General features: G+C 45.0%; 1 protein-coding gene across 13 annotated transcripts in view; it reads right to left on the bottom strand.

Annotated features, from left to right (window-relative positions):
* The window catches only part of TMEM178A (transmembrane protein 178A), a 262,811-nt gene that overhangs the window by 45,336 nt on the left and 192,766 nt on the right, over positions 1-24,709 (bottom strand). The window contains exon 1 of one of the 13 annotated variants that reach the window (XM_024118527.3): positions 3,333-3,732. The exons of the other annotated variants lie outside the window; for them this stretch is intronic. Within the exon in view, the coding sequence (XP_023974295.1) occupies positions 3,333-3,732 (400 nt within the window). Of the gene's footprint in view, positions 1-3,332; positions 3,733-24,709 lie in introns of those variants that run through there. 13 annotated transcript variants of the gene reach the window in all.

Below are 24,709 nucleotides of genomic sequence, written 5' to 3'. Positions count from 1 at the left end.
CAGGCGGATTCTCAACCACTGTGCCACCAGGGAAGCCCTTTACCTCCATTCTTATTGAAGGTCCTGGTTGGAGGTCCAATCTAGGGGAGACCTTCTAGGGTCACTCTGGGCTAGAAGTACACAGAATCATAATGAAAGGGTGACAATCAGAGTTTGATGATTTTCCCCAATACTTGTCCCAATGAGACCACTGCTCTTCTGGCTCATGTGATTTCTCTTAAGTAGATGAACACTACAGAGCCTATATGTTGCACTTCTAAGCCAATCTCTTATTCTCCACATTGTCCGTTCCTTTTTCCTCTACATCTCTCAGAAATATTTTCCCAGCCTCCAGGAAATGCAAACAATTCCAATTGTGAGACGTCTTCCATATTATCAACTCTACATTTTCCCCTCTGTAACCTTCACCCACCTCCTGGCTTTGTGCTCTAAGTCCACACGAAGAAAGACTGACCTCTTTTACCCTCAAAAGCTCATTAAGTACGTCAGGCACTTCTTGTGGCCCTTTCCACCCCTCCCCACTCTCCCATCTGAATCTACTTTTCTTCATTTCCTATCGTTAACATTTCTAAATCTTAGGACTCATAAGGTAGTTCAGAGAAGAAAGTAAGAATGAAATGTGGGACCCTAGTTGTCCAAATTTTTAAATTAGATGTCATGTTGATTTCTAGTTATACAGGGCTCATTTAAGAAATTCATACCACAGCCACAGATGTCAAAACACACCACAAATGCCAAATTCATATCACAGATGCCAAAACAAAGGTAATAATGTTTGCCTAACATGGGTGTCAAAATCATCTGTTGAAATTATTCTTAGAATCACAGAATTTTAAAGCTGTTCATTTCACCCATTCATCTCACAGATGATGAAACTGAGATCCAGAAGAGTTATGTAGGTAGCCCAAGGTAGATGAGCAGCAATATTGAAAGTGCTTGAGGCCCTTTTGGCCATCTCCCAAACAACAAATTATGATCCTATAACGTACTGAACGTCGGTCATTTCCTCCAAACTCCTCATGTCAATAATGTCAGCGCATTGACTTCCCAGGAAGCTAAATTTACATTGCTATTAGTACAACAATGACAGATTTTAGAACTAGAAAATCCTCTAAAGAACAGTGAACCTTCCTACTATGAACGAGAAAACTGAAGGCCAAGGAGGCCTGGACACTTGTTGGAGGAAGCCCTGCGATTTAGCAGTAGAGCCAGCAATGGAGCCCAGGTCTTCTGATGACAACCTAGAACTCTTTAGTATCCTACAGAAAGGATTAGCTAAACACCATCAGTATTACAAATCTGAGATCGTTTTAATCCAAACTTGCATTTATGACTAGAAAGCTATAATTCTTTTAATGAGCACACAAGTTCTGTCTTAGGGAAGTGCTAGGCTGGACAACCGTTTGTCAGAAAGATGTAGAAGACGGGAGTCTGAACAATGGGGGGGGAGGTTGGATTGAATGACCGCTAAAGTCCCTTCAGCCTCTAGGATTATTCGATTCTGAACTTCCCTGGAGCTCGGCACCTCAGCTAGCCAGCCCAGGTGGGGAGGTGGGGAATGTGCAAGTGTCCTGTGGGACACCCTGTCCTGCCTGCCATTGGATTGAATGAACTCTACCCTGCTGTTTCACACATTATTCTATATCCAATTTACATGCAATCAAATACTCTCGGCAGAGGAAGAGTGTAAGGAAATGCAGCTCTGTCATTTCCAAAGACAGACTACACTGCTTAGCTTTGAAAATTGCCTTGCCTAAACGAGCATTCCATAACCGAACCTCCAAATTCAGCTTTTACAGTTTGTTCATGTACTATGCTACTCTCAAAATTAATTATGCAGCATCTTCATGAGGAGAAATCAGATTTGGATGTGAGTTAGGAGAGGAAAGAATACAGCGCCCTTCCCAAAGGAAGCTTACTGTATCTGCTTCCCCCCAAAAGCGCTGGAGTCCTTCCACACACAGACAGATTTCAGATGGCAGTCCCCAGCTGAGCTAGCCATGGGAAGGAAGAAGTTGACATGTTTGAGAAATGAGGAATACGCCAACGAACAAGACTCCGAGGCCAACATGTTATTAACCCCCTCCTTTCCATGTAATTCCATTCCAAACCGGAATTCAACACAAATCTGCTTCTTTGCTTTCCTGAATGGCTACTAAATCTTAAAATGTACTGGTTTTAGACGTCTTCTTTTTTTAGCAATAATGAGTCCAAGGGAAGAAGGTGGGTTGTTTTATTTTTTCCATCTCAGAGAAAAAGAATTTGTCATAAGGGTCAAGCTCGGAAAGTTAGAAGGAAGCCTCAGCAGTAGGACTGTCACAGTGAATATTTTTACATGAATGACATTACCAAAAAAATTCAAACGATCCGATTACACGCATGGGAGCCAGGTGTCACCTAGACCTCAGAAGAGCAAATTGATGCTCTACAACTCAGTGTCAAATAACAAAACAAAAACAGCCTTACAAGGTATCACAAATTTAAGAGAGAGTGATTCTGTAGAGACTCCATGTGCAAATACGGAAAGCTCTACTTTAAAAGGCTTGGACCGGTTTTCCACTCTCCTCGCCCTGGTGTGGCTAGCCTAAGGATGGTGTGCCCAGTCATCAGGAAGGTTGGAAAAAAGTAGATGTCCTACCGGCATTCAGCTGCCTCCATCAATGCATTAATGTTATCTGAGGTCTAACCCCTGCACTTCGGGGGTTTAGAGGAAGGTTCCTCCGGCCTCCTGAGCTCCCCATTAGCCTGCCCGGCTGGCATAACACATCAGTCCCGCCTGCTACCAACATCAGCACAATACAAGAAAAAGCCCTTTTCCTCCTCTTCTGAGGTTTGCACCACTTTTCCTCCAAAGGTATTTCTAAAAGGAAAGTACAACTTAAGGCAAGGAGCCCAAGTGGGAAAGGTCGGGTCTTTTTGATGTTTACCTTCCCGGGGAGCAGCGTCCGGAAAACAGCGTTCCAAGTCAGGCACGTGTACAAAGACAGCGAAGGACGAGAGGCGAGGAGAAGAGGGGGGAAAGGAGGCCAAGGAAGCAAAGGAGATAGAGGCAGGGAGCTGAAGCCCAGACTTGAGGGAAGAGGGGAAAAGGAAAAGGAGGATGGAAAGGAAAGAAGAGAGTCGGGGAAAGAAAGAGGAGCGAGACAGAACAAGGGAGGGACGGGGAAAGAAAGAGAGAGGGGAGGGGTAAAGAAAGGAGGCGGCGGGGGAGACGAAAGAATGTGCCGGGGACGCGGCGGGGAGGCGGCCGCAGGGACCTGCGCGCCCCTGGAGAGCCGCGGGCTGCGCTCCACGCGCGGGCGCCCGGGGCGCAGGGCGCGCCCGCCGCTCACCTTTCAGGATGAGGGTGTCGATGTCCCGGTCGATGCCCAGGAAGTAGCACTTCCTCCAGAGGCCCGAATAGGTGGCGAAGAGCGGCCGGCCGCACTCGGCGTCCAGCCCGCCGAGCCCCAGCAGCGAGCGCCAGGACTCGGGGTCGGCGCGCCCGGGGCCGCCCGGGAGCAGCCGGCGCCCGAGGGGGGGCGAGTCCCGCAGCGGCAGGTGAGACAGCGGCATCAGGCGGTTCTTCTGGTCCGGGGGGTCGGCGCCCGCGCGGCTGCGCTCGCAGCTTTCCTTGTGGCGCCGGGGGTCGGTCTCGTACCAGTGGTCGGTGAAGATGGCCGTGACCAGCAGCCCCAGGGAGCAGAGGCTAAGGCCGAGGCTGAGCGCCGTGACGAGCGCCCGCGGCTCCATGGCTGCCCGCCCCGCCGCGGCCGCCGGTGGGCTCGCGCGCCGCCGCCAGACACAATGCACTTGGCCTCCGCTCGCTCCGCGCTCCCCCACCTGCCCCCCACCTCCCGCCCGCCCTCGGCTCCCGGCCCGGCGCGCTCCCTTTCGACCGCGCGCCCGCCCCCTCCCCGGTCCGCCGCTCCGCGCCTCCCCGAGCCTCGAGCGCTTCCTCGCCCCCCGCCTCTCCCGCAGCCCCCTCGCCTCCCTCCCGGCGCCGCCACCCCCGCGCACCCCTGCACCCGCTCCGCACCTCGCGACCAGCCCGTCCTCCCTGCTCTGCCGCGATCCCCCTTCCCTGTGGATCCGTCCTCGCCGCCCTCACTTCTCCCTCGTCCCTTCCTCTCCCCTCTTCACCCTGTCCCTACTTTCCCCCTACTTTTCTCCAACTCTTCCTCCCTCTCTTTTCGTCCCTCTGTCTGCCCCCTCCTTGTCGCTTTCTATCGCTGCCCTGGACGCGACGTTTCTCTCCAGCTACCCCCGAGCACACTGCCTGCCGTCCTCTCCCCTCCAACGACCCGAAAAGACATCCACCAACATCAGACCTAGTCTTGTCACTTGTCCAAGTTGATGTTGATCAGTGTCGCGTTTTCTACCCAGAAGCAAATCCCATCCGGGTCGGCTGCGTGGTGATATTTAACTCTTAGGAATCTCGATCTGGAGACGAAGACCCTTTCTCCCTCCTCCTGAAGGATGCAGCCTCGGAGACCCCTCGGCAGCTCTGTCTCCCTGTCATCCTCCCTTTCTCTCTCACTTGCCCACGGCAGCCTCTCAGCGCTCTCTCCGCCCCAGCCCCTCTTCTGAAAGAAAGGCACCAAGCGTCACTGGAGCCATAGGTCTCTATGGCCAGAGATTTTCTCCCACTCCAGCCTGCTCGGAGATGGACTTCTTTTTCGTTGACCACCTCCATCTCCCGCCGGAGTGACGGCCTCCTGGCGTTTCTAGAAGCGCCCAGGATCAATAAGTCCTTGCAATGGCACCTGCTCTGTGAGGTGATTACTGCCTTTGAATAAAGAAAGCCCTTAGTCATAAATCAAAGGAATGATTTTTTTTTCTCCTGTGCAAGTTTCTTGCATGGACTGTGAGGGTCAGCAGCGAAGCAATATTACACACCAAAGTCAACATCTCAGCTTGCTTCTGTTTTCCAGGGCACTGGGCAGTCACAGATGTTAATTCGGAGAATGGCAGGCAGATTCGCATTTTCTAAAATGAGGAAACGTTAGGACTCAGGGTCCCGAGTTAATTGTGTTGTGCAGCCTCACGACAGAGGAGCAATACCCTCGTGCCACTTATTGCCCTTGGGGCCACATCACAGACAGAAAACCATGCTGCGTGAGCCCAGGGATGCCAATTCTTGTGTTCTCATGCTGTGAAATATTAATGATCAAAAGATGATGAGGCATTCATTAGATGCTGAATGTCATTACTCCACGATTTAATGGGACTTACTAATTAGTGGCCCACATCAATTGGTATGAATGTGATTTATATATTTCCTCTGAAATGACATCTGTAAAGGTGATATAAGAAACTTGCTGGGATTTATTTTCATTGCTGTTTTGTACTCAGCCTCTTTGGAGGGTTTATTTCCCATGAAGACTGTGTACCTCTCCTGAGTACCTCCGTTCACAGATAGATCACTTAAGCAAATACTGCTGACCTGACAATGTGAATTATTACTTGAATTTTATCACAGCTTCAGCAAGATCTATGGTGAGCTTCAGTCTAATTAAGGAAGACAAAGAATTATAATTTTAGTGTTCCTCTCACCTATAAGCTTTTCCTTAACAGGAACCGCTAAGCTCATCAAAGGAGTCTTATCTGGATTTACACAAAAATGATGAGACTTAGAAGCTCTCTTTTATTTATACTCTATACTATGTGTAAATTCCTAAATCTTTACGGATACAGAGAGAAGATCTTTAACTGTGAGCCCATGGCTGATATCTGAAATTCGCTCAAGTTGTCATGTGTCCTTTTATTTTTTAAAACACCTCTTGAGATAAAGATATTAGATAAAGATAAAGATATTACAAACCTTGCAAGTTCCAAGGGTGGTCAAACCTTTAGCAACTCTTCACCCCCCTTTTCAAACCCTGATGTACTCTAAGAAAAAAACATTCTGCCACATTTCAGAGTCATCTGATTATCTTCACACAATAACCATGCCCTGACTGGGGCTGACAGAAGGAAACCTCTTTTTCAGGCCCTTATGTTTAACTTAAAAGAAAATAATGTTCTGCTTCATTTTTCCTAGCCACAACCCTTGATCATACCCTTCTCAGAAAACAGCACTATCCTTGAAGTTCATTTATGTCTATGCTGAAGACCAGTCTCAGCATATAATCCAAAGGTTACTATATGATGGATTACCCTTGACAGTATTTCATAAAAAATGTCACATGTTACAAATATGGGCCAGCAGCATGTAATGAGAGCACTGCCTCTGCTGGTGCAGCATTAACAGCATCAGCAGGGATGTGACATATGATGTGTATACAGGTTTTGTTACAGCAACTGCATATCGTTCCATCCATGTTCTTAAATTTTCTCTTTTGGATATCTCCAACAATGAACTATCACCCACCAGCCCCACTCTGTTAAGGGAGTGGGAAATACAAAGATGAATCAATGGTTCCCATCTTCTGGATGCTCTCAGTCTAGTGGTGAGAGACAGACACATAGATTTTTCTGTGCACTCCAGCACAAAGCGGAACAAAGTGTGTGGCAACATGGACAATGAAAAGACTAACCACCTGGGGAAGTCAGGAAGGCTACTTAGAGACAGTAACTTTTGAGTTAACTCTCGAAGGATGAGTTAAACTTTACCAAGAGGACTAGATCAGAGACACCGGCATTCCACTCAATATACGTCTGACTTACGTATCTACCCGACAGATTTGGAGGCTTCCATATTTGAGCCCACTGTAAAAGAAGAATGCTCTTCTGTGTTTTTAAGTCATAAAGTTGACATCTTCTAATCCCTGACCACAAGCTAAATACTTGCAGGCGAGGAGAAGCAGGAGTCTAAGCCAGAGCACAGTCGATGTATGAGGGCATTTAGCCTGGCAGGTAGTCAAGATGATGGGAGATCACATATCCAACCAGAACACCGAGGCATGTCTCAGCAGTGCTGAGGGCGGTGCCGTGCCCTCAGCGTTTTCAAACTTAGCTTGTTCTTCACTTGTCTTAAATTTCCCTTTGCCATCTCCAGATCTGATATCGCCAATATCTCCCTTGGAGAATAACAGTGTCCTAAAACGACAGGGATAGAGCTGGAGATTTTCCACCTGGGCGTTTCACTGTGTTGTAGAACTCAGTATGTCTAAAGGTCAACTCGTATTTCCCTGTGGCCCAACGGCCCCTCCTCACTTCTCTCTCTTTCTGGTGTTGACGAGTCAGTCAAGACACTCAGACTCAATATTTTAGAATTTTCTATCGCATTCACAAAGTGGTAGGGATTCTTCCTTTTAAATGTCTTTATAGCCAATCTTTCCTCTTCATTTCTACCACTTGCTATCACTATGCCTCTATCACCCCACATCTGGATTATTATTCCAGCTCCCTCCTTGGCCCCAGTGATTCCAGGACAGCTGGGTTCATGGGCAGATCATCCTGAAGTTATCCTGGACACTGATGCCAAATGCATCTTCCTCCAATGTTGTTTTGATGACGTCATCCTTCAGCACCCAACTCTCCTTTCTAGGTTAGAGAGAATTATCCTCTATATTACACTAGAGTCCTCCTTTGTTACTGTCAGTATTCCTGTAGCATTTAAACATCCCAACTTATGTGTTGGCCATGTTTAAATATTGAGAAAACAAAACACTTTTGCCTTCTCCAAACACACTTATCATAATATCTAGGTGCTTTATGACATTCATCGTATTTCTCTACACAGAAAGTTCTTAAATAAATATTTCCTTACAAAAAGGTACACACACACACAGGGAGAGAGAAAGAGAGAGATCTCCAATTGTCACAGAGCTATGGCAATGATTTATTGACATACCTATGCTAAGCTAACCATGCTAACCATGAATATTCTAAAAGGCTTTCACCCTTTTGCCCCAGTGCTGAGACCAAAAGCAATATCTTTCCTCATCTCAAACATTTAGATTCCATAGAATTTAGACTATGAAGTTTAACCAAAACCACACACTGGACTTCCCTGGTGCCTCAGTGGTTAAGAATCCACCTGCCAGTGCAGGGGACATAGGTTCGAGCCCTGGTCCAGGAAGATCCCACATGCCGTGGAACAACTAAGCCCGTGCGCCACAACTACTGAGGCTGCGCTCTAGGGCCTGCGAACCACAACTACTGAGCCTGCGTGCCACAACTACTGGAGCCCATGCGCCTAGAGCCCGTGCTCCGCAACAAGAGAAGCCACCACAATGAGAAGCCCGCACACCACAATGAGAGAGTAGCCCCCGCTCGCTGCAACTAGAGAAAGTCCGCCCACAGCAACGAAGACCCAACGCAGCCATAAATAAACTTAATTAATTAATTAATTAATTTTAAAAAACAAAAACAAAACCACACACAGGCTTTCAAAAAGAGGAGGGGTTTATTCATGGTACTATCAGACATTTTTCCAGCATGTAAGGATAGAGTCAATTATGTTATTAATCTACAATATGTCATTTCTGCAAATAATTGAGATATCTTATTTTAACATGATCATTCTAAACTGTTCCCCTATAACAATTTTATTTTAATTCAATAACATTTATTGAGCATCTCCAGGGTAAGTTATTGTGCTGGGTCCCATTGGATTATGCAAAGATGAAACAAAACCCATGGCCTGTGCCCTCAGGGAGCTTTAGGTTAGTGGAGGAGAAAGATAGAAATGCAAGAGGCTATAAAGAGGGATGCCTGGACTGAGTGCTGTCGCAGAGGGGCAGACAAAATTCAACAGGGAAACCTAGTGCAGGGAGATCAATTTCCAGTGGGAAGAATATGGTTAAGCCAAGTAGATAGATGCTATCTCAGGGAGGCCTTGGAGGAAACAAGGCATTTTCTATATATGTGTCAATTTAGTCCGGGGCAAAGCCAAAAGTAAATTTTAGAAGTAGCACCTACCATGGTCCTCCTCTCTACCCCACACATGTGGTAATTCATCTTGCCATTTTGTCACTAACTGGAAGCCTGGAACCAGAAAATACCACAAAGCCCTGAAATAGATGGTGCCTGATAAGTTTCTCATTTCACTGACACACCGCGGAATGTCACCATTCTTTTTCACATTCCTGGATTAAGCTGTTTCCTTTTTGGAGTCTTTAAGCACATATGGTGGAAAAAAAAAAAAAAAAAAACCACGTTCAGAGAAACCCAAAACCATGTTAAGTCCCACTCAAAGTGTGATGTTTTAGCAGATGGTGGCTCATTAATTGCCATACCTAACTGTATTCCCCGCCTTATCTGTGTGTCTGGATACTGGCTTTCTAAGTTGAGGGCTAGTTCAGCTCGTTCAGGCCATGTTTGACAACCAAGGCAGAGCTGGACATAACTAAGATAGGTATCTACTCTCTCTGATTCACAGCAGCCTATGATGCTGCCCAGGTGAACAAAATCTATTGTTTCCAGGTGTCTCTCCTTTTTCTTACCCTTGAACCTCATCTCTGAGTTGTAGCTCCTCAGAGGCACCAGGATCTGGGGGATACACGTGCACTGGAGTCAGACCACCTGTAAATTCCAGACCTACTACTTCTTACCTGCTCATCCTTAGCCAGTTACCTAACCTCTCTGAGCAAGTTCTGAAAAACAGGGATATCAACATCTACCTCTCAGGATTAATGAGTCATCATTACCACATGCTAAATATGTTTCCTCCCACTCTTCCCTACTCCATCCACGTAAACACAGAAACATGCTTCGGAAAACCCACAGCCTAATCATATTAAGCCCACATCATTTAAATGTCATAAATGCAAATAGCTAAATAAGTTATTGATGACAGGATTTTTTTCATGTTACTTATTATTCATCTTATTCTTGTAGGAGAGGCAACCTACTATTCTTGTTTGTTCAGTTAACATGTAGTGAGTGCCTGTGGGCCACAGAGAGAGCATTCCCAGCAGAGGGAACTGCCAGTGCAAAGGTCCTGAGGCATGAAAGAGCTTTGTATCACTGAGGAACTGGAAAGACACCACTGTAGCTACAGAGTAGTGAATGAGGCAGTGAGCAGTATGAGATTCAGTTGCAAAGTTGGTCAATAGCCAGTTCACACATGGCCTAGAAGGGCATCCTATGAACTTTGGACTTCGGTCATAAGAAAACCTTTGCAGAGTTTTAAGGAGGGGAGGGGCATGAGTTGATTCATATATTAAACGTCACAGACAACTAAGTGAAAAATGAACTGGGGCTGGGGATGGCAAGTATGAAAGCAGGGAAACCAGTCAGGAGGCTATTGCAATGGTTCAGACAAGGGATGTTAGTAGCTCAGACTAAAGACACAGCAGTGGAGGAAGAGAGGTGGGTCGAGGTTGAACTCATGGAATTATTGGGAGCCCAGATGAGGAAAAGGAAAAATCAAGAACCAGGCCTACATTTCTGGTTTGAGTGTTTGAATGGCGGTATCATGAAGTGAGGTGTGGAACATTCTTGAGAACAAAGTAAAAAATTCTGTTTGGGGCATGTTAAGTTTGAGATGCCATTTAGAAATCTCAATTGGATGTATGAATCTGAGAGTAAGGGCAGCTGTCTGGAAGGGAAGATTTCGATTGTAGAATGTCAGCAGATAGGTGTTAAATGCATGTTGATATTTAAATTCACAGGACTAGGTGAGATTGCTTAGGGGAAAGTGTGGCTAGAAAAACTAGTAGGTTCGGGTCAAGGCAGGCTCGAGGACACTGGAGCATTAAAACCTCCATGGGGGGAGGAAGAGCCACAGAGAAGACCACGAAGGAAGGTAGGAAGGAAGCCAAGAAAATGCATGTCCCCAAAGCCAAGGCAGGGGAGTCTAACAATATGCTTTGATGACACAGCAACAAGACATATAGAGTCTGGGCTGTGGGGTCAGAGGGACTTGGGCTCAAATTCTATGTGATTATTTTGTGGGGAGCAGGATTTGCTTAGCCTCTCCAAGCCTCTGTTTCCTCATCTATAAAATGGGGATCAGAGTAATAATAGAGCTGCTATGAGAATCAAACACACAATGAAAATAAAGCATTAGCAACATAGTGAATGTAAAGGCTGACATGTAATAAGTGCCCTGTGTATATGGCAGCTGTTGTGATTGTTGTTATTTACCACCTCCAACAATAATACTTGGTGGCTGCTCACATCTGCAGGTCATGATCCTCGGGCGGTACAGAACATTACTCTCCCAAGGGTTGTACCCCAATGAAAAGCCTGGAGGCTTACCATAAGGCTCCGGCAAACATAAATCATCTATAGCATTGGTGGAATGATGGGCGTTCAAAAGTGCAAGAAACCATTATGCTCTTTCAATAGGCTATTTTGTTATGAGCCCATAAAGGGGTTCAATGGTGTTTTGTAAATAACCAAAATGAACTGCCAGAGTACAATAAGGTATCTCCAGTCCTCAAGGTCTCTAAATGGACTAGAGAGAAAGGCCTCTGTAGAAAATGACTGCCCATTTTTATGGAAACAAAACATGTTAGGGGAACCTAGGTAGAACCTGGATGTCCCCTCCCCGTGCAAGGGGCTGGGAAAGCCCAGAGAGGACAGGGGGACATTAAGCCAGCTGTAAACAGCATCTGGATGAGAGGAGAAAAAGAGACAGCCTCCTCTAAAAAGGGGCAGGCAGAAAAAGGCAGACTCAGGAAGGACCCAAGACCCAGCCAAGACGCGGCTCCTAGAAGCCAGAAGGCAGCTCTCCACAAGTGATGAGAGATCCAAACTTTGCCCACGTGACTGAAGTCAACATTCCAGATTCCCATCTGGAATGTCACCAGGGGATAAAGATTGCGTCAAATGACCCCGAATATGTGAATTCAACCCAGGTCTGGAGGCATTTTTCCCCCACTTCAGACAGCAACATCACCACCCCAGACAACTCTGTTTTTTTCTTCAGTTCTTGATTTGGATAAGCCTCTTGAAAAATTATGTGAGTCCAGGTAATCATTAGCCAGTACGTGAACAGCTATTATGAATCAGATACTCCGAAGAACACAGAACAATGTGTCGTGTTCTTTACAGCTCTCGGCATGCCAGTTTTTTATCAGGCACTGTGGCATGTGATCATCTGCTGCACACAGTGCTTGGAGAAGCATCCTGTTCTTTTGGAAGGAGTCACCAGTTTGGCAGGACTTGGTACACACCTCCCCACAGCCACACCTGAGCCCCTGTAATGAATGGGTGCCACGTGGCACTGACGGTCACTCAAGTGGAGAAGCAGATGAAAGCTTGAGGACAAATTACCATCTCACCTCTGACTACTGGTATAGAGAGGTAGGACCTTGTCAGGGTCAGATTTATGAGGCCGATTAAAAAAGACAGAGAATGTACCAATGGCCAAAAAGGAGTCCAAGTAGGTGGCTTTGATGTATGAGTTCCATCTGCCTAATTTATTTGGTGTCTGTAGTCTGCATGTGATCAAGAGTCCTGGACTAGGTGAGTGGCAAGTCAGGGTGGGGGCTGACAGTGGAGGAGATGTCACTTAGTGTTTTCCAGCCAGGCCACCAGGTGCCCTTATGAGCCCCGCTGAGAAAAAAACACAACAGAAAGAGATTCTCTCCAAAGAATCGTGGAATTTAGCCAGAAGAAATCTCTGAAGTTCCAAACAGTGAAGTTTAATCCCCACTTCACGACTTTCTGAATATTTAGGGAAATGCTTCCATTTCTCAATTTCCTTTTCTGAACGCTGCCTGGCTTTTTTGGTCCTGAATAATGTGGACATAGTTTGAATTACTTCCTTTTTCCATCCTCACTCAGCAGTTTACCCTTTTCCATATCAACCACTTTTGCAAAGAAGCCCAAGTTCTTTGTGTCAATAAAATGACAATTGAAAATGGCTTTCACGGCAGTATTGTTAACTGGGTTTATAGAGCACTCTTTTAAATGTTATATTTGGTAGCAATGACAGCAAACTCTAAATATAGAATCCTGAAAGGGGGAGGTCAACACAGAATAGAGCCAGGATCAGGACTAAGGAGATTTGGAGAAGAGGAGCTATCGGAAGTACTCTAGAGACAAAGGAAAAAGAGGTGACAATAGCAAATAGTGCATGATCAAAAAATGTTAGAGGGGGCTTCCCTGGTGGCGCAGTGGTTAAGAATCCGCCTGCCAATGCAGGGGACACGGGTTCGAGCCCTGATCCGGGAAGATCCCACATGCTGCGGAGCAACTAAGCCCAGTCGCCAAAACTACTGGAGCCTGTGCTCTAGCACCCCTGAGCCACAACTACTGAAGCCCACATGCCTAGAGCCCGTGCTCCACAACAAGAGAAGCCACCACAATGAGAAGCCCAGGCACCACAACGAAGAGTAGCCCCCGCTTGTCACAACCAGAGAAAGCCCGCACACAGCAACGAAGACCCAACACAGCCAAAAATAAAATAATAAATTTTTTTTAAAAAGAAAGAAATTTTAGAGGGACTTTCCTTGTGGTGCAGTGGTTAAGAATCTGCCTGCCAATGCAGGGGACACTGGTTTGAGCCCTGGTTCTGGAAGATCCCACACACTGCGGAGCAACTAAGCCCGTGCGCCACAACTACTGAGCCTGTGCTCTAGAGCGCACGAGCCACAACTACTGAGCCCACGTGCCACAACTACTGAAGCCAGCGTGCCTAGAGCCCGTGCTCCGCAACAAGAGAAGCCACGGCAATGAGAAGCCCCCACTCGCCACAACTAGAGAAAGCCCGCACACAGCAACGAAGACCCAACGCAGCCAAAAATAAAATAATAAATTTTTTTTAAAAAGAAAGAAATTTTAGAGGGACTTTCCTTGTGGTGCAGTGGTTAAGAATCTGCCTGCCAATGCAGGGGACACTGGTTTGAGCCCTGGTTCTGGAAGATCCCACACACTGCGGAGCAACTAAGCCCGTGCGCCACAACTACTGAGCCTGTGCTCTAGAGCCCACGAGCCACAACTACTGAGCCCGCGTGCCTAGAGCCCATGCTCCACAACAAGAGAAGCCATGGCAATGAGAAGCCCCCACTCGCCACAACTAGAGAAAGCCCACGCACAGCAACAAAGACCCAACACAGCCAAAAATAAATCAATTAATTTTTAAAAAGATGGTTAGCATAAATTTTTTTAAAAAAGAAATGTTAGCTACATACTATTATTCTATAAATCAGTAGGTAAAAACTGCACAAAATAAGCAGCATGTCAAGTGGTAGGCACAGGTCAGAGTTGGTGGGAACAATTGTCCCCCAGCCTGGTTCAGCATGGGTTTGGGTATTTAAAGATCTAGATGGCTTATGCTTAGGAGAATGGCGATTTCCACGGTTTCGCTGATCTTCCTGCCTACTACTTGCCACCTACAGTCATGGAGCTTTTATGGATTTATAGAATAATAGTATGTAGCTGACATTTGTTGGTCACATACTATTTGCCAGGCATTGTTCTAAGCACTTTATATGGTTTTTCACTTAATCCTTGAAAAAGTTATCATCATCATCATCATCATCATCATCATCCTTATTTTATAAATGAGGAAACTGAAGCACAGAAAGGGTAAATAACTTACCCAAGGTCATACCCTTAGTAAGTGGCAGAGCCAGGACTGAACCCTGCATGCTATGACTCCAGGGCCTGCACTCTTACCTGTTATTTGTATCATTACAGAGAGAGGACAGTGTTTTAGACCAGGTGGTAATAGTAGAATGACAATAAGTGGTTGGATTCCAGATAGATATTGAAAGTAGTGCCCACAGGATTTGCTGATGGTGAGAAAGAAAGGGGCTGGGTGGAGTTGTCATCAATGGACACGGGGAGCCTATGGGAAGTGTAGGTTGGAGCAGTGACACTCTCAAGAGCTAGGTTTGGGATGCGCTGAATTGAGATGCCTATTAGATCTCTAAGTGGAGATGCTGAGTGAGCAACTGGAAACACACATCTAGGGCTTGGGGAAGGGGTTCAGGCAAAGATATAAATTTGAGAGCCAACAGAATCCACATATAGATGGTACTTTAAACCATGAGACTGGATGATATCACCCAGGGAGTGAGTGTTGATAGAAAAGAAAAAAGGGCCAAGGACTGAGACATGGAAATCTGCTACAAGTTGAGGAGCATGATGAGTTGAGTAAGAACTAGCAAGAGAGACTGGAGGGGCATGGACAGAGAGATAGGAGGAGGTGGAGTCTGGGACACCAAGTGAAGAAAGTGTTTCAAATAGAAGAGAGTCATCAAGGTCACAACGTTTCTGATTGGTCAAGTAAGATGAGAAATGAGAACTGACCTCCTCTTTAGCAAAGAGGAGGTCTTTGGTGACCTTAATAAGAGCACTTTCAGCAGACTTTTGGGGATGTAAGCTCAACTGGAATGCGTTCAAGACAGAATAGGAAGAGAGAAGTTAGAGCAGTGCAGATAGACCACTTTTTCAAAGGAGTTTTGCTGTAAAGGGAAGGAGAAAAATGAATAGGAGTGGGATTAAGAGAGGTTTGTTTGTTTTTTTGAAGATAAGAAGATAACAGCATGCTTATGTACTGATGGAAATGATCCAGGAGGGATGGAGAAATTGATACAGAAAAGAGAAGCAGAAACGCTGGAGTGGGATCTGGTAGATAAATGGAGAGGTTGTCTTAGGTAGGTGCCTGCAGAGTTCATCCATAGTAACAATGGAAAGAAATGAGGACGTGGTGACAGTTGCAGGAAGATGAGTGGGTGGATGACTGGACCTTATGGAAGTTCTCTGATTTGCCATGTGCTCTGCAAATGTTAATGTGTTCAGAGGAAGGAGAAATCTTAAAAATGGAGATGGCCAAAGAAGTATTGATGGGGAGATTGGGACTTGCACTTCAAAAGATCTATGAGAGTAAATACGTGGAGAAGGAGATAGTATTTCAGGAATGGAAAACCATGTGAACCCAGAGATAGTCATGAACAAGGTATGTTCATGGGATAGTGAACACCCTGGTCCTCCCAGAATTTTTGTCATGAAAAGTTTGATAAACTTGGAAATACTGATTAGATTCAGACAGCAGAGGGTTTAAACAACACTAAGACCTTAGGAAATGAAGAAAGGAAGAATGACATGATGGAAGAAGAGAGATTAGGAATTAATCTAGCAGTGGTGGTAAAGTAAGTGCTGAGAAGGACTTCAGACCACCCAGGCCAGGGTGATGCAAATCACGAGGGCAGCACTGGAAGCAAAGGAAGAGAGGCCAGAAACATTATGAATAAAAATAGTGAATAAGTCAACCAAATGGGATGAAAGAAGTCAGACACCAATGCTGGAATTCAAGCCAAGACGATTAGGATCATGATGGATCTGTTGACTAAAATGAATAAAAAACCTTTATATAAGCAAGTAGGTACATAAATCAGGAAGGAGAAGAGATTTGGAGATTTAAGCTCTGGCCATTTGGGTTTGAGAGGACAGAAGGATACCTGTGTAGAAATGTCCACCAAATAGTTAGAAAAGTAGATTCGGCGGGTATCTATGCAGAGGCAAACATGTTCAGAAGTCTGTGGGAGTCTGGGTAGAAAAGAAGAGCAGAGGTCATGTCTGGAGGCGAGGGCTGGGTGGAGGACGAGGGACCAGGGTCTGGCAGCTTGGTGTGAGTGACTCAGGAGAGCCACACAAGCCAGGGATGGGGAGTTTCAAGAAAGGCCTGGTCAACGGTGTTGAGAATCATGGGAATATCCAATAGCGGATAGAAAAGTGAGAAAGTGTCTCAGTGACATAATACCTGGGGCCTTCGGCAGGTCATCATCAATAGAGGAGTTAAGGCAGGAGCCAAACTTCTGAGGTCTGAGGGATGAATAGAAGGTGGAGGAAAAAACGGTAACACGTTGATTAATTTTCGGAGAACTCTGGCAGTCAAAGGCAGGAGGGAATCATTCTACAGCTCGGGAGGTCAGGAAGATGAAAGTTTCTTGAAGGCAGAGGAAGCTCCTGGATGTTTGAAGGACAGACATGGAGAAGGAGAAATGGAAGTTACCCCTAAACCTTAAAGTAGTCATTTGAATAAAGAAAAATTGTGATGGAACTGATAATATTATTATTGCTTGCCTGTAATAAAATTTCACTCATCACAGACTGATTTGATGTCAAATAGAGAATTTTTAAAGATCTATGGCTGTCCCATTAGATCTGAGGGAGACAAAAAAAGTAGGTCTAAAGGTAGAAACTTCTTTTTTCTGTCTCAGTGAGGATATCGACTTTGTGGTGTGGTAGGATAGAATAATCCGCCCACTCCACCCCTGGGACCTGTGAATGTGTTAGCTTACATGGCAAAAGGGACTTGGCAGATGTGATTAAGCGTCTTGAAATGGGGAGTTTATCCTGGATTACTCCAGTGGGTCCAATCTAATCACACGCATCCCTAAAACCAGAGAACATTTCCTGGGTACCGTCAGAGAGACGTGTAAAATGGAAAAAGGGTTAGAGAGATGCATTGTTGCTGGCTTTGAAGATAGAGGAAGTAGACCGCAAGTCAAGGAATGCAGGAAACCTCTCAAAGCTGGAAAAGGCAAGGAAACAGACTCTCCCCTAGAGCTTTTAGATAGGAATGCAGCCCCACTGATGCCTTGGCTTTAGCCAGGTGAGATTAACTTTGGACTTCTGACCTACAGAACTGTTAGGGAATAAGCTGTCTTAAGTCCTTAAGGTGGTGGTAATTCCTTATAACAGCAATTGGGAACTAATACTTTAGTTAAATTGCTTTCTTTGTAGGACGGTAGCCCATAATTCACCACTACTTCCCCTCCTCTCTGACCCTGTTCCCCCTTCGATCATGCTCCAAGGCTCTACTGAATTCCAGAAGACATGACAATTAAAATTCCTAACAGCTGGAGAGTGAATGCCTTGGCCAATCCTCCTGCACCGCAGGCATCCGTCTTCTCCAGGCATTTATTTCAGCTGAGCACTCATTCCCTCGCCCGAGGTGCTGCTCTGCCTGCCATCCAGGAATGGGAAAGGCTGGAGAATGACTGTGGGTGGATGCTCCAGGTAGCAACAGAGAAGCCTGAGCGCCAATGATGTGTCCTCTACAGTCACAGGAAAGATACATTCGGTGAGCTCTTCAGATTTGTACAGAGCAATGAGTTCTTTCCTCTATCAAACAGCTGGAAAGATTTTTTTTTTCACCGTCACTTTGAATGCAGTCAGAATGGATTTCCACCTGAAAAGAATTTAGAAGAATGGAGCGTACGTAGCTATTGCCCTGATTACCTGAACCAAGTTATCAAAGCCCTAGAGGTTGCTTTGAACTGTGAACATAGACTCTGAAAAAGGACCCAAGTATCTTGAGAGTTACTTATAAGGTAGGCGTGTACTGAATGAGGAGTGTTGATCCAGAGGAGGAATTTATTGTACAGGAGGAAGGAAAGACATCAAGGTTAACTAGCAGATATAAAAGGAGCTAAGTTAATAAATCCAGGGGAATGTGGACAGGTCATGAATACTTCATGGAGAAACAGCCAAAAGCAAACAAACAAAAGAAAAGGAAGGAGACACTGAAGAATGTTTATATTCTTAGCACCGTAACAGTGAAGGGTGTGAAGAATACAGTTGGGGTGTAGACATAAAGCGCAGGTCTGCCCCAGTCACTGCTGCATTGGGGCTTATTTCCCTTGTTAATGATATTATGACAAGGGGAAAAGCACATTAGGTTGGTTATTAGAAACTGGGTTACATGTGTCTAATTGGCACCGTCTTGAGAGGAGATTTGAGCAAGGGTTTAGAGGAAGGTGGCTGTGCAGCCATGAGCGAGGTCATGAAAGAAAGGAGTTAGTTACCTCTAAGAGGTTAATAAGCTGGACTCTTCCAACAGAGAGAGCTTCTGGCTCAGAAACCACCCTACCCCGGCCCCGTCACTTCTCTGGCTGGACCAGCAAATGGGTATAAAACATGTTTGTGTATAAGCATTGTCTTGCCAGACCTACAGGGGAGAAAATTCTCAGAACACAGGCCAGTGGCGCTCTGTAGAAGCCAGTGGCTCGCCCCGTCTGACTGGTATTCAAGAGGGTGTGCCCGCCCCGTGGGTGTGTGTAGAAGAGGATAGAGTCAAGTGGCACTCATCATTCACTGTAAAAATAGACCAGTGTTCAATAATACATGTGGGCTAATTTTTTAAGTACACTTGCTCAAGGGTATCATACATTACAGCACACAAATCTATTGATCCTGATGATGTCTTTATATAAGTCATTCCTGAAAAAAATGAAAGATGTGTGCTTATTTGTACGTTGTTCAGAGATCTCTAACTAGACAAGGGAGGGGGCAGGTGTTGGGAGTGGAGGGGCAATAATGTGATAAATCCTGTTCAACTTTAAGATGCATTGCTGTTGAAAGTCCATGGTACTTAAATTAAGGTTTATGTTTTGTCTTCCTATACCTTGATTAAAGGTATGTGTATATATCAGCTTGCACTCACACATATTTGTGAGTATGTACTACCTCAATATAGATAAGTTAATAAAGTGTGTATGTATAGGGGGGTGAGGTGGGAGGGGCTAGAAAATCCCACCACTAAGAACCCACTGCCACCTGTTAATTGTATAGCTTCATTGCAGGAGAACTGAAGAAATAAACTATCTCAAAGGACAAAGTGATCTAGTGGTCCTGGAAGAAAACACGTACAAGCCTTTCCCAGACTTAATAATGCCAAACCAGTGATCCACGATGAAAGTGTGCTATGTCAGTACACATAATATTATACAGAATGATAGGTTATATACCCAATTTTTATTAGCACCGCTGCTTGACAATTCTTTGCTTCCTTCTAAGGCTACCCTAATTTAGATCAGCCTGTAGCCATGCCTTTTCATTCTGAAGCTTGGACACCTGGGGTCTTGTTGACCCTGGAGAGACTGCCTCTCCAAGGGCCAGCCAATTCCAGAGAGAATTAAGGACCGGGCCAGGAGCACGCCTTTCATATGCAAACCAACCCACTCAAGAGCCATGGGAGCCTAGCCACCTCCTTTATTGGGCTTCTGCACGCTGAGCCACTGTCCCCCTGCACTCATCACGACATGGCCAGGGTACCAAAGAGCCAGAGACAGCCCTTATATCCCAGAACCCACTGGAATTATTCAAACTAGTCAAACCTAAACTTGTTTACCCTGCCTCACATGTTTCTCCCCGCGGAAACCACCAAGAGGGCTCTTGCCCTTGTTTTCCCCTTGCTCCTTCCACCTCCTGACTGATCCTGCCGCTTTCCCGCGCTCTCCTCCCCCTCCCCCAGGCATGGCAGGGCCCCTCCCCTTGGGAACTGTGAGCCCTATGGGGGTAGGTTCATGAAAATTGTGTTGATTAGTGAAAAGATTAGGAATCGGTTGCTTGGGAGATGGTACTAATAAGACCAATAGTTCAGTCACAGGAAAAGTAAATTTCGTTTATGATCCATTGCCAAATATTTACACTGCAAATCCAGTTATTAGCAAACATTTATTTAGAACTACCACGTACCAACTAGACCTGTATAAAACCATCTCTCTACTCTAACTCACGTGGAGTGCTTATATAAGTAGCTGGAATTACCGAGGCCAGGAAAGAAGAACCACAATTCACCTCTGGTGGGCCGTGACCATCTGTGCCACCTGGGATGGAGGGCCATGGCAGGGATGTGACCATATCACCTTGGGTTCCTTCCAACCAATCTGCAATAATTTGTCCTTTGAATCACTTCACAAATATACAGCCTTTAACTTCACATCTAAATATGCTAATAGAAAGAATGACTGCTATGTCTTTACAATGTATCTTTAAACACATCCATAGAATTGTCCCAAAGTTAATTGCAGGGTGTTAGATAGGGAGGATCTACTTGGTTTCACTTAAACAATTGTATACTTTTATACTTAGAAAACGTCACCATCCCAGTTGCACAGTTGAGGAATCTGAGACCTAGAAAAACAGTGACTTTTCTAGAATTAATGGCTAACTGGGGATAGAATCCCTATTTGACTCCTACTGCAGTTCTGCCCTAATTGTGTGATTTAGAGCATATCTGCAAACTTCCCTGAACCCCAATTTCTTTTTCTGAAAACAAGGATACTAGTACCCCTTCACAGCTTTATTGTATTATTCAAGATGTGAAAAGTGCTTTGTAAACCATAAAATAGGAAATGAATAATGAATGTTATTAATAGTATCACGAAGCTGTTAGAACAAGGGGGTCAGGCCAATAAACAACTTGGACTTATACTTGCACCTTCTCTTAAAAGACAGAACACATATTCCTAGAAATACACTCGGATGAAATGCTTCATTCAAGAGCCTGGAGCAATGATGGAACCTCTGTTTGTAATTATGGATTTATTCTTTTTGGCTACTGTGTAATCCCAGGATTACTCTGGGCATCTTGACTGAAAAGCTTTTAAATTATTTAATCTCCTTTTTGCAAATATATATTTAGTTACAAAAGTAATACATGTTAACTGCAAACTTCCCAGTAAAACAGAAATGTAGAAAGCCAAAGTGATGATCCTTCCCTCAGCTTTCCCAATTCCAGTCCCTCATGATAGATAGATAGATAGATAGATAGATAGATAGATAGATAGATTAGACAGATAGCTTTTCCTGAGCAATCAACAAATGGGCAGCTTTATTCACATAAAGCTGCTTGGCTGTTTTCACAGCTACATAATATTCCATTGCATAAATAATACCATAATTGATGGCCCCCCCTCCCATTTAGGTTGTTTCCAATTTGTCATTCTTGTACGTGTCTTCATTGCGGATGGACTTGTAGACACTTGTTTGAGTATTTCTGTAGAACTAATTCCTGGAAGTCAAAGTGCAGACACCTTTATGGGGGCTCAGAGGACCTAGACTTGGGGGTTTCCACTTTAAGTAACTGTCCTCACTTTCACCATTCTTTATCACCAACTATGCCTCCAGGCAGACAATGGTGCAGAGTCCGAGGCAGACGAGTCTAGATGGCGCAGAGTCAGTAAGGGCACGAGAACAGAACCCGTTACATAAGAGGGGTTGTGTGGCGTGCTCTGCAGTGACTCGGCCCTCGCCTCGTTTGCCACTCACCCTGTCAAACTCGGCGTTCCTGCTGACTTGCAGCATCTGTGTGTACAATGAAACTTTTGACAACACCAGCCTAGGGTTGCTTTAAATACACCAAGGAGGTCATGTCACAGTGAACATTCATAAATAACTTCCTAATGAATAGAAACAAGAGGAAGCTGAAACTCCCATCCTCCAAAAAGGTCAGACTTGGTCTCCATTTGGAGACGAGGAATAGCCACCCTTCATCAGTCTGGCAAAGCCCTGGCCCGCCCAAGGCCCACGGTTCTACCCAGTGGGCTGTTCACTACTACGGCCTTTCTCAGTTCCCACAGCCCCAGTCCACGCATGTGAACTCCAACTCTTGGGAAAATGCTGGAACAAATCCCAACTTTTGGAGTTGTCTTCAGCTTTGAGAAAATGTCTTCAGTGGTCCAGTTGTATTTACTGAACATTCATGGAACAATTCCTGAGGCATCTAATTTTCTATACCAACTGTAATTCACCTGCTACATTTGGACTTTTGGCCATGCTACAGTTTTCCTAAATTGAAATGTTTCTTAAGCTCAAAGATCTCCCTGGTGTTCAAAAGCAAAATTGGTTTCCTATAAAAACTTGGCAGCACTATCATTAATTAACAGAAAGTAGGATGCCTCTGTGTGTTTACCTTCACAAAGTGTATCCATGCAATGCATTTCTTTCCCAGAGGCATGGTTTATTCCTATGGACCAGAAATTAAGAATGTATTTTAAAAAATAAATGCATGCTTTTCACCAGCAGGGAAGTTTTGAGAAGTAGACTACTATATTTCATGAAACGACATCAGACACAGGGGTGTGAAAATTAAATAGAGCCTCTCACTATGAGAAAGTAAATTATGTTAAATTGCTCACTTTATCTGAGGCTACTTTTCTGTGGCTTGATCCAATTTGCCATACAATGTATGGGCTGATCATCCAGCCAGTCAGGAGCTATTCATTGGCCAGCTTTATGGCTGATCTGACTTGCTAGTAACATTGCAAGGTAGAACTGTGTGTGTGTGTGTGTGTGTGCGTGTGTGTGTGTGAGAGAGAGAGAGAGAGAGAGAGAGAGAGATTTTATTACTAGTTATAACAAAAGGATTCTTGGAACTTTGGGGCTTAAAGTTAGAATTCCTTTAGAGACTGGTGCTGGAAAGCAAGATTACAACAAAGTTTCTCTGTGTGGTTTCTTTTCGGTTGGTATAATTTGAGTCATGGTATATCTAAACCCATAAATCATATTGTGATAGTAGTTACATTTCTATATACATTAAAGACTTTAATTCATAATGATTTCTGGGTGAGCCCCTGAAGTCTGGAACCACATTTTATATCACTTTTGCCTCTGTGACTTTTATAACAAGGTTAGGGATATAAGTAAAACCAATAAATAATAGACATTTGATAAACACTTGCTGACTTTAATTAGAGATGATCTCTTCCCTCCACTATTTATGTTCTATGATAGACAAACATAAAATGAAACACTTTAATTGAAAAATGCTACTCAGAATCCTTCAGGCTTGTCACTCATAAGAAGCCGGGGGCACAGTGGGACTTAGAGTTGAAGGAAATGGCCTTGTTGGCAGCCCTCTTTTCTTTTCCCCTTCTGTTGAAATCAGGACCAGAGCCAAACAGGGCAATGCCATGTGTCCTGGGAGCGCTGGGTAACATCAATTCTATTAAACTGAAAATGGGACAGAGCCCAGACTCGGGCAGGCAGCAGGCTTGCTGAGGCCTTGGCAGCCAAGAGCAGGCAGGAATGGGCATCCTGAACCAGAGTACAAGCCGGGCCAGCTGCAAAATTGAAGGTCCTGAGCCCAGCCTGACAGGTACACTCCCTGGCATATAAAAGGGTCACAGGGCCCACAGGACTCGTTCTTTCTACCACCATCCCTCACCTAGTGCCCTGCCTGGCCTCTGTGCTAGCCAACCGTTCATTTCAGCCCCAGTTTCAGTCTGGGCACCTCTGTCCACCTGTTCTTTTGTACAATAATGTACCCCTTCACCTTTAAGCTCATGACATTTCTCCTTCCTCGTTTAGTGATGCTTGAACTCCTTTTCTAGAATCTCGGGCATCGCGGCCCCTTGAGCCTATCCTTGGCACTCACTCCTATAACTGCCCCCATAGGCAACCAGAGCGTTCATCCCAGCATTCCCAGCTTATGCTTTGCCCTTGGCTCTGGGCAGAGAGAATCAGACTCAGCCTCGAGGCATAATCATCCAAGGGCATAATGAGGTCAGGCACAGTTCAGAGTTTGTGGATATGCAGAGTTTCAGCCCAAAGGGAGGAACACAGTAGCAAGAGAGTCTGCAAACAAAGTAACTGACAAAGGATTAATCTCCAAAATATACAAACAGCTCATGCAGCTCAGTATCAAAAAGAACCAAACAGCCCGATCAAAAATGGGAAGGAAGACCTAAATAGACATTTCTCCAAAGAAGACATACAGATGACCAAGAGGCACATGAAAAGATGCTCAACATTACTAATTGTTAGAGAAATGTAGAGCCCGATCAAAAAATGGGCAGAAGACCTAAATAGACATTTCTCCAAAGAAGACATACAGATGACCAAGAGGCACATGAAAAGATGCTCAACATTACTAATTGTTAGAGAAATGTAGATCAAAACTACAATGAGGTATCACCTCACACCGGTCAGAATGGTCATCATCAAAAAATCTACAAACAATAAATGCTGGAGAGGGTGTGCAGAAAAGGGAACCCTCTTGCACTGCTGGTGGGAATGTAAATTGATACAGCCACTATGGAGAACAGTATGGAGGTTTCTTAAAAAACTAAAAATAGAATTACCATACGACCCA

The sequence above is a fragment of the Physeter macrocephalus genome, chromosome 12, assembly GCF_002837175.3.
Source record: "Physeter macrocephalus isolate SW-GA chromosome 12, ASM283717v5, whole genome shotgun sequence".
In the NCBI taxonomy this organism is placed as follows: Eukaryota; Metazoa; Chordata; class Mammalia; order Artiodactyla; family Physeteridae; genus Physeter; species Physeter macrocephalus.
The sequence above is the reverse complement of the archived record's forward strand: the minus strand, read 5'-3'. Positions and strand labels throughout refer to the sequence as shown.